The sequence below is a fragment of the Nicotiana tabacum genome, chromosome 12 (genome assembly GCF_000715075.1).
Source record: "Nicotiana tabacum cultivar K326 chromosome 12, ASM71507v2, whole genome shotgun sequence".
Classification (NCBI taxonomy): Eukaryota; Viridiplantae; Streptophyta; class Magnoliopsida; order Solanales; family Solanaceae; genus Nicotiana; species Nicotiana tabacum.
In genome coordinates, this window is record NC_134091.1 from 124,078,111 (window position 1) to 124,093,181 (window position 15,071).

The 15,071-nt window shown below is 33.8% G+C and overlaps 1 protein-coding gene across 1 annotated transcript; it reads left to right on the forward strand.

Annotated features, from left to right (window-relative positions):
* Window positions 1-7,129: 7,129 nt before the first annotated feature.
* On the forward strand, window positions 7,130-14,548 carry LOC107773217 (protein DNA-DAMAGE INDUCIBLE 1-like). The gene is made up of 16 exons (XM_075227031.1): window positions 7,130-7,383; window positions 7,525-7,557; window positions 8,100-8,233; window positions 8,390-8,498; window positions 9,017-9,133; window positions 9,813-9,878; window positions 10,762-10,824; window positions 10,937-10,981; window positions 11,071-11,132; window positions 12,017-12,110; window positions 12,755-12,847; window positions 12,947-13,016; window positions 13,100-13,170; window positions 13,736-13,787; window positions 14,029-14,054; window positions 14,174-14,548. Exons 1-16 carry the CDS (start codon window positions 7,318-7,320, stop codon window positions 14,300-14,302), a joined length of 1,230 nt encoding a protein of 409 aa, XP_075083132.1. The 5' UTR covers window positions 7,130-7,317; the 3' UTR covers window positions 14,303-14,548.
* The last annotated feature ends 523 nt before the right edge of the window (window positions 14,549-15,071 follow it).

Below are 15,071 nucleotides of genomic sequence, written 5' to 3' on the forward strand. Positions count from 1 at the left end.
TCCATTGTAAGTCAAAATCAAGTACTCCTATTTTTCAGTTCAATTAAAACAAGAATTTATTTGACAGCTTAAAATTAACTGTGTGATAGTTTTATAACTCATTATTCTGATACTTACTGAAATACAGAGTGCAAAAGAATCACTAAAGATGCTCCGCTAGAGTATGTAAGGATAAGATTATTGAGCTACTCTCAAAATTACTTCTTTGGTAATTTGCTAGATCATTTGGAAGCACAAAGGTGAGGTACTGTATGGTGACTCCAAGAAGTTCTCTCTGTTCAAAATTGAGAAAGATATTAGTAGGATGATCAACACCACCTTGGCTGTTACTCCCTAGCTGTAATCTCAATATGCATTGGACTCAATTTTGTGAATATGTTGAAATGCTAAGGCAAAATATCATTAACAGTTATATTACTTGGGATAGACCTGCTTCATAAAGATGAAAACTTGATAGCGATGAAAGTTTTATAAAGAGACTGGCAAGAGCGGCATAGGTGAAATTCTGCGTAATGATAATGGGGCTATCATCTTTTCTTACACTTGCCCTGCTAATGGTAATGGAATCATGGCTACAGAATCGAAGGCTTTACAATGGGGTGTCAACTGGTGCGTCGACAATAGTTTCAGAAATTTCAAAGGGGAAATTGTCTCTCCTACAATTAAAAATATGATAGTAGGTGTTTCTCCTACCAACTATAAGATACTCAAGATGATTAGCTACTCAATTCTATGGAAGGATCTCATGTCTCTGTTGTGTAATCAAAGAGCTAACCAAATATTTTGCATACTTATCTTAAGTTTTTGCAGTTATTTGATTTTCTGTTTGGGTTATTTTTGTTTTTCCTTTTTAAAATTGTCATTGAAAATTACTATAACCCAAATATGGTGCCCGTTAGCATTATTATGCATGTGTAAATAAATTAGTTTTCGCAAACAAATAAACGTTGCTTCTTTGTTCAAGACATTGTGATGTCTTCCGATGGTGGAACACTTGACGGGGTTGAGCATACTTATCTTTTTTCGAGTTATGATACAACAAAATTGCATCATTTTTGGAACAGAAATTGTTCCGATTATTAATAGTTCAAACTTGAATCATATGAGATCAAAGAAGCTTTGGTGTGTATATACAACACTAAAAATATGTTATATGAGTAATTACTAGAGTCGTGAAAGGTAATCGTATCTCATTGCTTGAGATAGAAAGGAATATAATGTATGTCTTTAAACTTTGCAGACCATCAGAAAGGGAGCAAAATCTTTTTTCAGTTAGTCGTAAAACAGACAGAGAGAGGGAGAATGGGAAAGAAGAAAGAAAACATGCAATTTAGGGATTGGCATAATAGAGGTTTATTTGAAAGATGGATAATAGACAAGGATTACAGAATAAAGAAAGAAAGAATCGTCTATTAATGTCCCTTACAACTTGATAATAAAATATGCAGTTCATCTTGGTTATAATTCTACTAAATATATTTATACTTTTGTAATTTTATTAATATATAATTATTTTTTCATACATGTATATCTGTTCGATTGCAATTTTTTTTTATTTTTGCATAGACATAGTTTCATCTTAGAATCAGTGCTATATTATTTTTTGCCGTATAGTTTTTAAATATTATCCGCGCATCGTGCGGGTATCTATACTAGTATGTAGAATATGTATATAGTCAATATATAGTTTGTATATACCGTCCAAAAAAAGTAAACAATAAATATAAATTCGATGAACTTGTATAAAAAGTCCTAAAAAAAGAAAGGTGTTTTGGGGGGGGGGGGGGAGGAGTATTTTTGGATTTTTCCTGTAATTTTGGTTGCAATTTCATTAGTATGTAATTTTTGTGAGAGTTTTAACAATACTAAAAAGGTAAAACACATTAATTGTGTTATGAAATATTATAATTATATTAGTGGATGTTTATAACTCCTAAAAAAATTACTCCCACTACTCTTCTCCGTTAATCTCCCGTTACTTCTTACAATTATGGTTGTAACTCACACACCTCCATAACCTCCTATATGATATTCCCCCACGATCTCAATAGTTAATATCATGTTCATGACATCCCTTTGTATTACCTAAATATCATCGTATAAATAGAGGGTTTGGGCATCATATTGTAGAGACTTGAATACATAGAAGAAATAAGAATCTCTCATCTCTTTCTCTTTATATCTCTTATTTTTCCTTGTTTCATATTATTACTTTGAGCTTAATTTCTTAACACGTTATCAACATAACTTCTCCAATTTTACTAAAGTTGAATTTCACTTATTGCTAGTGATTTATGGGATGTTCACGAAAAGAATACTTTTACTTTTTAAATAACAAATTGGAATCAGACAGTACGTAGCAGGGATGGACAAGTTTTTCCATGAAGGTGTAGTATGTACTAGACAATTACTACACCAACATGGTACATATATTATCTTGATAATATTGTGGTAAACCTTTCTTTCTCTAGAGATCCAGGGAGGTATAATCTTTATATTCTTCTTGGAGCACTCATACCTCTATATGTCATATTTGATTCAGCAAATGAGCATGTAATAATTATTATCTCTCATTGAGTTTATATGAAATTAACATGCCAAATAGATTTGAGCAAAATAGTTTCAATCTGGTAAAGTGACTTACTAATTTATAATACTTATGTCACATGAATATGTTAGTGTACCATATTACTTGTTGGAATTTAATTCACCTGTAAGCTTTATAGAAATATTGAATTAGCATAATTAAGCTGCTAATGGGTTGAACATATATATATATACATGCTTAGATGTTTATATTATTTCATGAAAAGATATTCTTTTGGATCCTCACTTATATCTAGCCAAACTTTGCAAAGCTTTCAATTTTATTCATGCTTGATGAATATAATTTTGTTAGTTTCCACAATTATATGCATAATACGAGTGATCAGTTTTTCTTTTAACAAACTTTTGATTGATTTTATGCATGCTAATTTACTTTTTACACATGTAAAAAACACTCTCAAACATTATGTCAATTAACGTTATTAAATACAATTGGTTGGGGCGAAAAGTAATCAAGTCAAAGTACTTGTATTTATTATTTCTAACTTAGTTATTTTCGGTGATAGTGATTATGGCGTGATGGTGAGATCTAACATGCTTTGGCTTGTTATGCCATTAGTTAAGGGTAAGACAATGGACACAAGTCCCAACACACCACGAGGGTAAGATATCGAGTTAAAGTTCGGATGCACTATGATGATAAGACGTTGGGTTTGAGTCCCAACATATTATGGCATAGCATGCCTTTATATGGGGTAAAGTATTGGGTCCCAATGCACCATATTGATGATCTAATAATGACTAAAGAAAAATAATATATTTTTTATGAAAAAGTATGAAACTTGTCCCACTTGATTTGCTCCATTCTCGAAGTGAATGTAATAGCGGTGCACAATAAGTCCAAATGAAACAAGTGGCTGACCAATGAAAGTGGGCGTGTCAAAGATAAAAAAATAATAGTCATCATAACGGTAATTGTAAAAAGGAGAACAATAAGGGTTCACAAAATAATTTTTCAAATGTGAAGAAAATATGTACGATGTGGTTTGTTAATACGAGACATACCCACATGATTATAGTCCATTCCTTGACAATGTGACTTGTGACAAGCATTGTAAATGCAGATTCATTCCTTAAAGTGAATGTGAATATATATGTGATAAAGATTATGCATAATAATGTGCTTATGTATAGTTGGATAAATACCACAACTCACCTCTAAGGAAGGTTTGAGAGAAAAAAATATAATAAATATTACTGTGTAGTTACATGAATATGTCATTGGTCGCGTACATGTGGTACGCCAAAAATATTTTGTCATGCCTTATAAAATGTTATTAAAGGTAAAATTAAAGCAAGAAATGGTTTTGCTTATGATGACTTTGACCATGACAATTTATTATGACATGACTTTCTCCTTGACGGAAACACTTATCATATTAATGGCGTGGCAAAAGATCTTGTAGTACAAAATTAATTAAGAGCTCTGGAAGAACTAATTTGTTACTACCCGGATTAATGAAATTGTTCATGATATTGATATTGTAGTAAGTCTTAAAAGAAATATTTTGAGTTTCAAATGTATAAGCCAAAGTGGTTGGCATGTTGAGACTATAAATGAGAGAAAGATTGAATATCTTCATATTGTTATAATCATACCGGGTAAATATAAAAGGTTCCTCGACTTTTCTTATATTTGTACTACACAAGTATAATAACTTGTTTGGCCAAGCTTCTTTTTGGGCCAAAAGTATTTTTTTTTGCCAAAAGCACTTTTGGCCAAAAATTGAGGTGTTTGACCAAGCTTTTGGAAGGAAAAAAAATGCTTTTGAGGAGAAGCAAAAGTAATTTCTGAGAAACAGAAAAAAATAGCTTCTCTCCAAAAGCACTTTTCTGATAAGCACTTTAGAGAAAAATACACTTAAAAACAGTTTTCAAAAGTTTGGCCAAATATTAATTAGTGCTCAAAAGTGCTTTTCAAATTAATTAGCTAAACACAAACTACTTCTCACCAAAAGCAATTTTTTAAAAAGTACTTTTGAGAAAAACACTTCCCAAAATAAGCTGATTTTATAAACTTGGCCAAACAAGCTATAAGCATGATAATGCAATCACATGCCACAAGTAAACTAGAGGTTTATTGAAACAAATATTGGTTGGCATGATCGGTTGGCCATCCCGATTCAATTATGATGTAAAAAATAATTGAGAATTCACATTAGCATATGTTGAAGAAGAATTCTCTAGTGTTGCTTATTCTCATGATATACCAGTTAAGCTTGAGAATTGAAATCCTTTTATTTCTAGAACGAATAAAATATGATATATATATGGGCCCGGTCACATGACATGTGGACCGTTTACTATTATATGATATTAATAGATGCATCTACTGTATGGTCACATGTGCGTTTGTTATCAACTTGCAGTTTGAATTTTGCAAGGTTGCTTGCTCAAATTATTAGAGTACAGTTCCACAATGTAAATTTGAATGATTTATCTTAATAATGCTGATTTAAATCCAAGTTGGTTTGGCAGAAATTCTATGCCTCTAATTATAGCTAAACAATTAGTTATGAGAACAAAACTCCCAAAAAGAAATTTGGTATGAGATGTATTATTTAATATATAGCAGCATTTGTAAATATACAACATCACTTGTATGCATCTAGCCAACAAGTTATGATAAATTTTCCCCATCACAATTGGTTAAGGGACAAGAACCAAATAATTTCTATATAGAAATATGGATATGCTATATGATTTAATTGTTCCACCATAATGTACCAAGATGGATCCCCAAAGAAGGTTGGGAATATGTGTTGGTGATCTCAACATTAGGGGGAGAAAATAGGCAACTGAAAAAGTAATACATGGAATGAATTATTATGAGTATATCTAGATTCTCATACAAGTAAATGTGAACTTGAAGTTCAAGTAATAATTCATTTGCAAAATATTGCCAGGCACATTTGTTGACCCAAAGAAAAATATGTATTTCATCTGCTAATGCTCCAAATAGAATAAAATCTACGATGGACAGAGTCTATGGCACACATGAAGCGTAACAGACCAATCGATTCCAAAGTTAAAACTCCTTGAAGAAGAAAATGAGCAAATGGTCAAGATGGTTATAATAAGGAAGCAAGTGCTCTAGAAGAGCATCATGACATAACATTTTATAAGACCTTATGGAGAGGCTCAAGTACCTGAAAATAATGAGATCTCGATAAGTTATGTCTTTATTAAGTGATGATAGAACCGATGTAAAATGATCGTCCATGATGTTGTTAATATAATGTGACACTTAATATTATTAATATTGACGAGAATCTTGAGCTCAAATCTGTCATGGAATTTGGACAAATAAATGATTGGCCAAATGAAAAATATGCAACGGAAATTGACTTCATCTGAAAAATGTGAAGTTGGACGGATAGTCCCAACACCTCAAGTATAAAGCCTATGTGGAGATATTGAAATACGATTAGTGTTATATTGCAAAAGGAATCTTTGATATATATTTGTTTATTCTAACAAATATTGTGAAGGTTTTGTTCGTTATATAAATGCAGGGCATAGTTCGTTGTTCAGATAATCTAATTTGTCTGTGAGGGTGGTGCCATATTATAATATTCAACAAAGTTCCAATTACATTGAAGATGATACTGCATGCATAGCTCAATTGAAAAAAGAACTATCGAATGAGACAAAATAAATCATATTTCACCAAAGTTCTATTTCAAACATGATCGTCACAAATTTGTTCAAGTGATAATTTGGCAAACTTCTTCACAAGGCGTTGCCGATCTCAATATTAGAGAAGTTGTTATACAAGCTTGGAATTCGTCGTCTCTGAGAAACAAAAGTGATGTTTTCATCAGGGGAGGTAAATAGGCGCTGTACTCGTTTTTCCTTAGCTAATGTTTTATACCACTGGGTTTTCTTGGCAAGGTTTTTAACGAGGCAACAAGTAATGTGTATTACAAAATATGTGCACTCTTTTTCCTTCACTAATATTTTTTCCTACATGATTTTTTCTTAGTAAGGTTTTAACGACACACATTATCTATAGACATCAAAGTGGGAGTGTTATGAAATATTATAATTATATTAGTGGATATCTATAACTCCTAAAGAAGTTACTCCCACTACTTTTTACCATTATAATTTTAATTCCACACCTCCATAACCTCCTCCGTGATCTTACCCATGATCTCAATATTTAATACCATGTTCATAACATTCTTTTTATTACCTAAATATCATCATATAAATAGAGTGTTTGGGCATCACATTATAAATACTTAATACATGGAAGAAATAAGAATCTCTCATTTCTTTCTCTCTATATCTTTTGTTTTTACTTGTTTCATATTATTACTTTGAGTTTAATTTCTTAACAAATTGAGGTAAATAAAACTAATAAATTGCAGTTAAAACTATTTCTTCTGGAGGGTATTGCAGGAATGCAACGTATAAATCTTTAGTGATGCCTTTATATCGCATTTTCTAAATGCGTTTTAAAGCGGATTTTGTGAATCCTGGAATGCGACTTATAAATCGCATTTGTTGACAAACTTAATGAGTGTTTTGACTGTGGGACAAGGAGTCCTTGAAATTCATCCCTCCAGCGAAAAGCTGGATATTGGGAATACCGAACGGAGTTCAAAATTTCTTCGGCAATAAGAAACGACAACTGCGCCGGAGAATTGACTTTGAAGTCCTTTCAAGTTACTGTTCATCAGTTCATAATTGAAATCGTGGAAGATGAAGATCACTGTAATGACGACTGACGAACAAATCGTCACTCTCGATGTCGATCGTGACGAATCTGTAAAATTCACTCTCATTATTCTCCTTTTCCATTTTTTATATAATTTTAATAGCAGACCTAAAACCCTAAGTTTTGTTGATACATTTGGGTCTTAAAGTGTTTTTTTATGCTGAAGATGTTTGTGGTTGTGTGTACTACAGGTCGAGAACTTGAAAGCTCTACTGGAAGTTGAGGTTAGTTGGAATTCGTCATGGTTTCATTTTATATGACACGGCGATTATGTGTGTGTGTGTGTTTATACTGTGGTAATAGAAGAAAACTTAATAAACAGTTGAAAGTTAGTTTTGATTATTAAATGAACTTGAATTCTCCAAACTTGTGAAATTTATATGCAATAATGTAGTTGATGGAATCGTGTCAAACGATTTGGAAGATTGGAACATATGGGCTTATAAAATATTACTGGGTTTAAGTTATATACACTGACTATGTAAAGTTTGTAATTTTAATCGTAGGTTAGTTACCGCTTTTACGAGATTATGATTTGCGTCTGTCAAGGGATTTACCTGTAAATGGCATATTAAGTGAGTGACCTGATCGTGTAGATATTTTTTACACGGTCGGTTTATAGAACTTAAACTCAAAATAAAAAAGGAAGAGTGTTTTGTAAATTGTGATGGAGACAAAGTTATCACTTATATATATATTGTTTTGAGAATGAAGAGTTGTCACTTACTTTTACAATTGTTGTTGTGTATATGTGTTGGATGAGCAGACACAAGTGCCCCTGCAGCAGCAGCAGCTTCTGTACAATGGGAGGGAAATGAGGAATTCTGACAAACTGAGTGCTCTTGGCGTTGGTGATGGAGATTTGGTGATGATGGTGTCTAGTGCAGCATCCTTGTCTAGGTGCATTTTCGGCTCATATCGGTTTTGTTCATGTTTTGTTATTTTATTGGCTGTTTATTGTCCCATGTTGTTACCCTTTGCCCATTTGCTCTGCCATATCCTGTAAATACATCTCGTCCTTCATCTTCTGCTAACAATGAAATAAATGCATTTCAGTGCACCTGCAAATGACTTGAGCTTCAAGCAAGATGGATCTGCTGTAAATCCTTCAGCTTTCCAACAACACTTGAGAAATGATTCCAATTTGATGGCCCAACTTTTTCAGGTGGAGCAAATTAGCCATTTCCTTTTTTTTTTGCTTTTGGTAAAACAATTTAAGAAAGAAATCAAGCTCCAAAAGCATTGTTTTTCCAACATATGACCTGCTCAGAGGTTTTTACCTATAAGCACCCATACGTTTCCAATTTGATGTATTATTTAACACCTCCCCCACTAATGACTTCATCACGACCTTATAGGTATGCTGAAGGATTAGTTATACTTTGAAAGGGAGTTTCATACTTATTTTGTGGGTTCTTCTCATACTTTGCGATTTTGTTGGATTAGTCTGATTTTTAAATGATTGGTAATTATGACTTCATCATTATCATACATGCGCAATGAGAATGAGGGATTAGTTAACTTCTGAGAGGAAAGTTTCATATGCATTCTGATGGATTACTCTTATTATTCTTATGTGGACATGTGATCCATTAATTTTGTTCTCCTCTGCTCCACTTTGTGGCTGGTTTGCAATATAGCACAGAGGTCCCATGAGCCTGTATATGATGTTTGAACTTGCAGAATGATCCTGAGTTAGCACAAGCTGTCCTAGGGAATGACCTAAATAAGCTGCAAGAGCTTCTGCGTCTGCGTCATCAGCACAAATCACAGCTACAGCGTCGTCAAGAAGAGGAGATGGTCAGGAGCTTCTATTGCTAAATTGCTATCTTTTTCTGTATATATTTATGTACTTGTCATCCACAATCTTGAGAATCCCATGTTGATTGCTTCATAAGTACTTGCTAGAAGATGTCTTGGAACTGAAAGCTAGTGAGCGGTTGTAAAGAAGAGCAGAATGTGAAATCCCCTTATGCCGCATTTTGAAAACAGCTATTTTGTTTGCTCCATTTAGGATCTTGTGCTTTCTTTTATGGCAAGGTCATGATTATCATGTAATATCTACTAAGAATTTGACATTAAGGAATTGCCAGAGGCTTTTGAAGGTGTTCTGCAAAGTTATGTGATCTTTTTTGATAAGAAAAAGACCATATAACTTCGCAGAGCACCTTCAAAAGCTTGCAAAGTTATGTGATCAGGCTTTACACTTTGTAACTGAAGTCTGAACCTTTGCCCCTAGCATATATGAAACAGGCAGGGTAGCTCAATATTTCTCAACCATTTGATCTAAATGTTTTCTAACTTTTTTTTTTATAGAAATCTGAATTTTTTTGTTTCCTTTTGTGGGACGTGCCCACTCTGGTATGCATTAAGTGGAATGATTAAAGAGGATTCATATAGCTGACCCAACTAGTTCAGGATTGAGGAGTAGTAGATTGATTGATAATCATTGATTAATCTACATTATGTTGAATTATAGGCACTGCTTTATGCTGATCCATTCGATGTCGAGGCACAAAGGAAAATAGAAGAAGCAATTCGCCAGGTTAGTTGGCATAATAAATCTTGTCATCCTTATTATTTTCAATTAAAATTATCTTTTATTTTTCTTTTCTATTGTATTCTTTTGTCGACATTTACATTGGCAGAAGTGTACTGGATGATGTTCCGAAGACTGTTTCAAGTTGTTAGCACAAGCGTTCCCTTTGTTACATTCTTTAATTTCAATATGGTTATTTTCGCGTGAATGGACCATAAACAGTCATTCTTGCTCTTTTTCCTCGTATTTTTCTGAACGCATTAGTTTAAGCACGACTTACCATTGGAATAGACAAATATATTGGCAAGTGTCTGAAATAACATCTTCATAGGACATTTATTATTTGATCTAATATTGATTTGGCTACGTTAAGTGGCTTTTATATTGAGACACTCGAATATGAACTAATGACGTTCATTTAAATGAGGATTGTATCCTTTCCTACTAGCGTCTCTTGCAGCAGCTTCTAATATGCTTAATATTGATATATTGTTGTGATCATCATTCTATCAACCTTTAAATTATCTGTAGCTTTTGCCTGTTGATTTTTGACGACAGTCTGTGGAACTTGTAGTTGATTTGATTGATCGATATACATAGAGGATTCATATAGCCAAGATTCACATAGCCGGTCCCAACTAATTTGGATTTGGACCTAATTGATTGATTGGCTGCTAGAGTTTGTGGTACTTGTCCTTGATCATCCGTACTCTCTTTGCAAATTCTTTTGCAGTAAAACGCCTTAATCATAAAGCCTTGCCAATCCTTCTACCTTTAGTAGTTTTCTCTTTCATTGCGATGTCTACCAAAAAATGGCAAAAAGTCCATTATGCAATCGAAGTTCGGTCTAGTTGTGTTAGAGCTTTTCCATGTTTTGCATATTTTCCAGAAAGGAATCGAAGAAAACTGGGCAGCTGCATTGGAATACAATCCTGAAGCTTTTGCAAGGGTGGTATGTAAAACTACCTCATGCCTTTTGAAAATTGATTTTCTGTGGTTTTAATGAAGCTGGTTTAATATGTTACCATTATCAAAGCTGGTTTAACTTTTATGGCTTATTTCAGGTTATGTTATATGTTGACATGGAAGTAAATGGCCATCCTCTAAAGGTAGGGATTTTGATTTGGATGTGTTGCATCTTCTTGGTACATCTTGTTACTTTTGGTTGAGTGGGATATTATCTTTCTCTTTGGTTTAGGCTTTTGTGGATAGTGGAGCTCAGTCAACAATTATATCTAAAAGCTGTGCAGAACGTTGTGGGTATGATTTACGAGGCTGTGCTGTGTTGTTTATAATAACTTGTTTGATCCTTTTAATATTTTATTAGCACAATTGATTATTAAAGCAAGCATATAATACCTTTCAAAAAAATTATTAAATTGCAAGCATAGAAATTTATGAGTAGTTTTAGTTGGAGATATATTTTTACCATATCAAAGATGTAACGTCAGAGATATAAGAAGAGTTTCTCTCATTTTTGTTCTTTTTTATTTATGAAAATTTTCAACTAGGTATGTTGTTGAAAAATTCGTATTCTAGAAGGACAGAAGAATAACAATAGGCAAATTAAGAATTCAACTTGAACCGTAGAAGCACAAAAGAACTAGTGCAACATCTTCAACTCCTGCTGTAGTCTGTTTGACACTAAGATTGCATGCTTTTCATCGACATGCTATGGTGCCTCAAGGCTATTTCGGATTGTTTTTAGCTCTGAACGTTTCTATCTGCTCTCTCTTATAGTATGAACCACGCCTCTATTATAGGGTTACTTTTGATATCCGTTGTCTAATTTATAAGATTTCAGAACTATCTTTAAAATTTATAAATACAACCCAGGAGGCATTCATTAGCTTGATGAGGCGGATGAGTGAATAACTAATAAGTTTATAGGGTAGAAGGACAGGCCCGTTATCCACCGAGTTCCAAACCGTATGGCACTGACCCTTGGTTATTTCTCAGTTATCAAAAAGTAAAAGTTTATGGGAATATATTAGTCAGTTTGACATTCAGGGTTTTGGTTTCATTTACCGTAGAATAATGTAGTAATAAATGTAACAGGTGTTTGTTGCTGGCTTATTTTTTTTCCAGGAATAGGCTAGCACTGAAGATTTGTTAACTATCACTGCTGACCCGTTCTCTTGCAGATTGTTGAGGCTATTAGATACACGCTATAAGGGCATTGCTCATGGAGTTGGTCAATCAGAGATACTAGGTCGTATTCATGTTGCTCCAATTAAGGTTTGTTGCTTCCTTGGAGCTTATGGACTATCTTGCAATCTTGTGTCTGTACTTCAAGTGCATTGACAGTATACAATAGATGCTGCTGTTCTACTGATGAGTTCTTTCGATTCTCATGCACTGCCCGGAAAATTAAATAGAGTGGTTAGATTTCTGCTGCTATCAAATGCTTTCCATATTCTGTTCTTTCAGTTTCTGTACTACTGTACTATTTCTTAGTAATATTCAATTCTATGATCTGGATTACTGATGCTAAGTATTTTGTCTATAGAGCTTAGCAGTCTAAAACTTAAATAAGCTACATGCTAGCCTTTCTGCACAACTTATAGCTATAAATATTAGTCAAATAATTACTAATAATCTGTCAGCTGTAAGTAGTTTTAGCTTATTGGCCATTTGGTTTAAATCAATCTGTCTGATCACGTGTCCCAGTAATCAGTTGGTGATAATTACTTGTTCTACCCATAATACATGAGGATTAAGTTGTGAAACCAGGCACATATGCATTAGTTTTAGTAAATGAAAAGCTGTCGAAGTAATAAAAAGCTGCATGGATATGCTTGCCTTTGGATTAATGATAAGTTCCAAGGAGATGCCCTGTTAACATGTTTCACTTCAATTTGCTAAACTCTTAACTATGGCAGATAGGGCAAATATTTTACCCTTGTTCTTTCGTGGTACTGGATTCTCCCAATATGGAATTTCTCTTTGGACTTGACATGCTTCGCAAACACCAGGTTGACTTTCTTTCCCTGCTTGTAAAATCTTTTTCTTTTCTGTTCTTATCTTTTCTTTTCAACACGCCTTTATAAGCGGACGGTAATGATCTTTTGCAGTGCATGATTGATCTGAAGGAGAATGTTCTGAGAGTTGGTGGAGGGGAGGTTGCTGTACCATTTCTACATGGTTGGTGATGCCTCCTGGTTACTTTTGTACTGGATGGTACTACCTTTTGAGCTTTTACTAAGTTTGTGTACATCAAATTTCAGAGAAGGACATTCCTGGTCATTTTCTTGATGAGGAGAGATTCGCCAAGGAGGCTTCAAGCTCAGGAGCGCAGGTAAAGGCATTTTTTATATATAATGATTTTTTCCAGACTCAACATTATTATCTTTCCTTTTTCGTTCTCTGAAAGTGAGTATGTGGGACGAGAGTAGGGCTTTACTTGTTGCGGCCTATAGTTTAATTGGAGCATTAAATGAACAACAAATCTGATGTATTTCAGCTTCAAAATAGGTCAAGAGCTAACATTGTACAAATTTGAGTACAGTTGTGGTGATATGCATTCTCCACCAAGATAAAGTTGATGCTGAATTAATGAGATCAATGATGAAATGCTTGCCTAGGATTGGCCTCTTTCTTTTTACAATTATGACATTCTTGATGGAAGTTTCTTGTTTTCCTGGGGTTGCTAGAGCTCGTTTGCTCTAAAGATTGTGCAATATGTTATCCTACAATTTTTAAATCTTTAAGGTCGTGCAGCCCTTTCATAATCTGTTATAGTACCGTTTTTCTCTACATATTCATTTCAGAAATTTTGACCTTCTAGCAGCTGTACTGTTTACTTGAGTTTTTTTTTTGACAAGGCAGCAGTGCTAAACTTGGTTCTTTTTATTGCTGTACAGGCAGCATCCGGAGCAAAGGAGAAGACTGATCCTACAAAAGGAGGTTCTTCTGGTTAGCTTCAATTTCCGAATAATACTTGTGAATTCCATTTCAACTTTCTCTGTGATGTGGACTGTCCTGCGCACCCAAGGATTCAGATTCCTTACAATAATTTGCTTAACATGATCTAGGAAGAGTCAACAAAATGACATGAAATTTCTTTCTATTTTACTTTTGGTTGTTTCCACAGCTATTTTCATTTCTCTCTTCTGAATTTCATTTACTTATAGTTCAACCTTGTCTTGGTCCACAGGAAGCGCCCCTGGGAACTCGACACAGGTAAATTAGAGATTAACCTGCTCCTTGGCAGCCTGCATATATTTGTTGTTCTTTTGAATAAATATAGTGATTGTTAAGTAGATCAAATCTTTTATGGTCTTTGTGCTATTTATCTGCAGGGAGCTGAATTTGAAGCCAAAGTTGCAAAGCTTGTTGAATTAGGGTTTGGAAGGGATGCAGTAATACAGGCTCTGAAGTTTTTCGATGGTAACGAAGAACAAGCCGCCGGATATCTATTTGGGGGTTGATCATCTCTTATCTGTCATAGAATTAAGATCTGTGGCTTAATTTATGTACTCACAACATTTTTGGATTTTAGTCTTTGAAATTATATTGTTGGACACAAACTTAACCTTGCTTTTCCTGCTTGGATTGCCATGCTATGATGAATTTGGCAGGGAATGGAATTCAAAGTGATTTGTTAGGTTCTGTGGTTGGTTGAACGTTATATTAAACCTAATGCATGCTAATAAATTAGCTTATTTCCAAGTTTATCTGTGATTCAGTCGGCATAATTAGATTTTATACTTAACACTCAAGGGTGTGGCTTAGTGGTCAATGAAGTCGGTTGAGAACCATGAGGTAAAAATGGTAAGTAATTTTTTCCCACCTATCCAAACATTGGTGGGTAAAATTATCCAATACATGTGCTGGTGGGAGGTAATTGGTATTCCGTGAATATAATTACTGTTACATAATTGTACACACCTTCAATTAGATACTCTTCTTTCTCAAATGCGTTGCATAGTTTATCTTTTTCTTTCTCCTTTTCAGTTGTGATGAATCGATTGTTCAAGGAGTTGGCCTATCCTCATTTTTGCTCAGAAAAGGAAAAGAAATTTGAATATAATAACTAAATGGTCCTGTAGTGTTTTATTTTCATATCTTTTACTTGTAAAAATAAAAATATCTTGAGAGATTTGTTATTAAAATCATTATCTTTTCGTAATGAGCCACAAAAACTACCAGGTCGAAACTTCCACATTGTCTGGATAGATCTCGAATTGTCAATAGTTT

Coding starts and splice junctions, on each gene's coding strand:
- LOC107773217 (XM_075227031.1), top strand. CDS start 7,318: ATGAAGATCACTGTAATGACGACTGACGAACAAATCGTCACTCTCGAT. Junction 13,171..13,735: donor CTTCAAGCTCAGGAGCGCAG/GTAAAGGCATTT, acceptor ATTGCTGTACAG/GCAGCATCCGGAGCAAAGGA. Junction 14,055..14,173: donor CCCCTGGGAACTCGACACAG/GTAAATTAGAGA, acceptor ATTTATCTGCAG/GGAGCTGAATTTGAAGCCAA.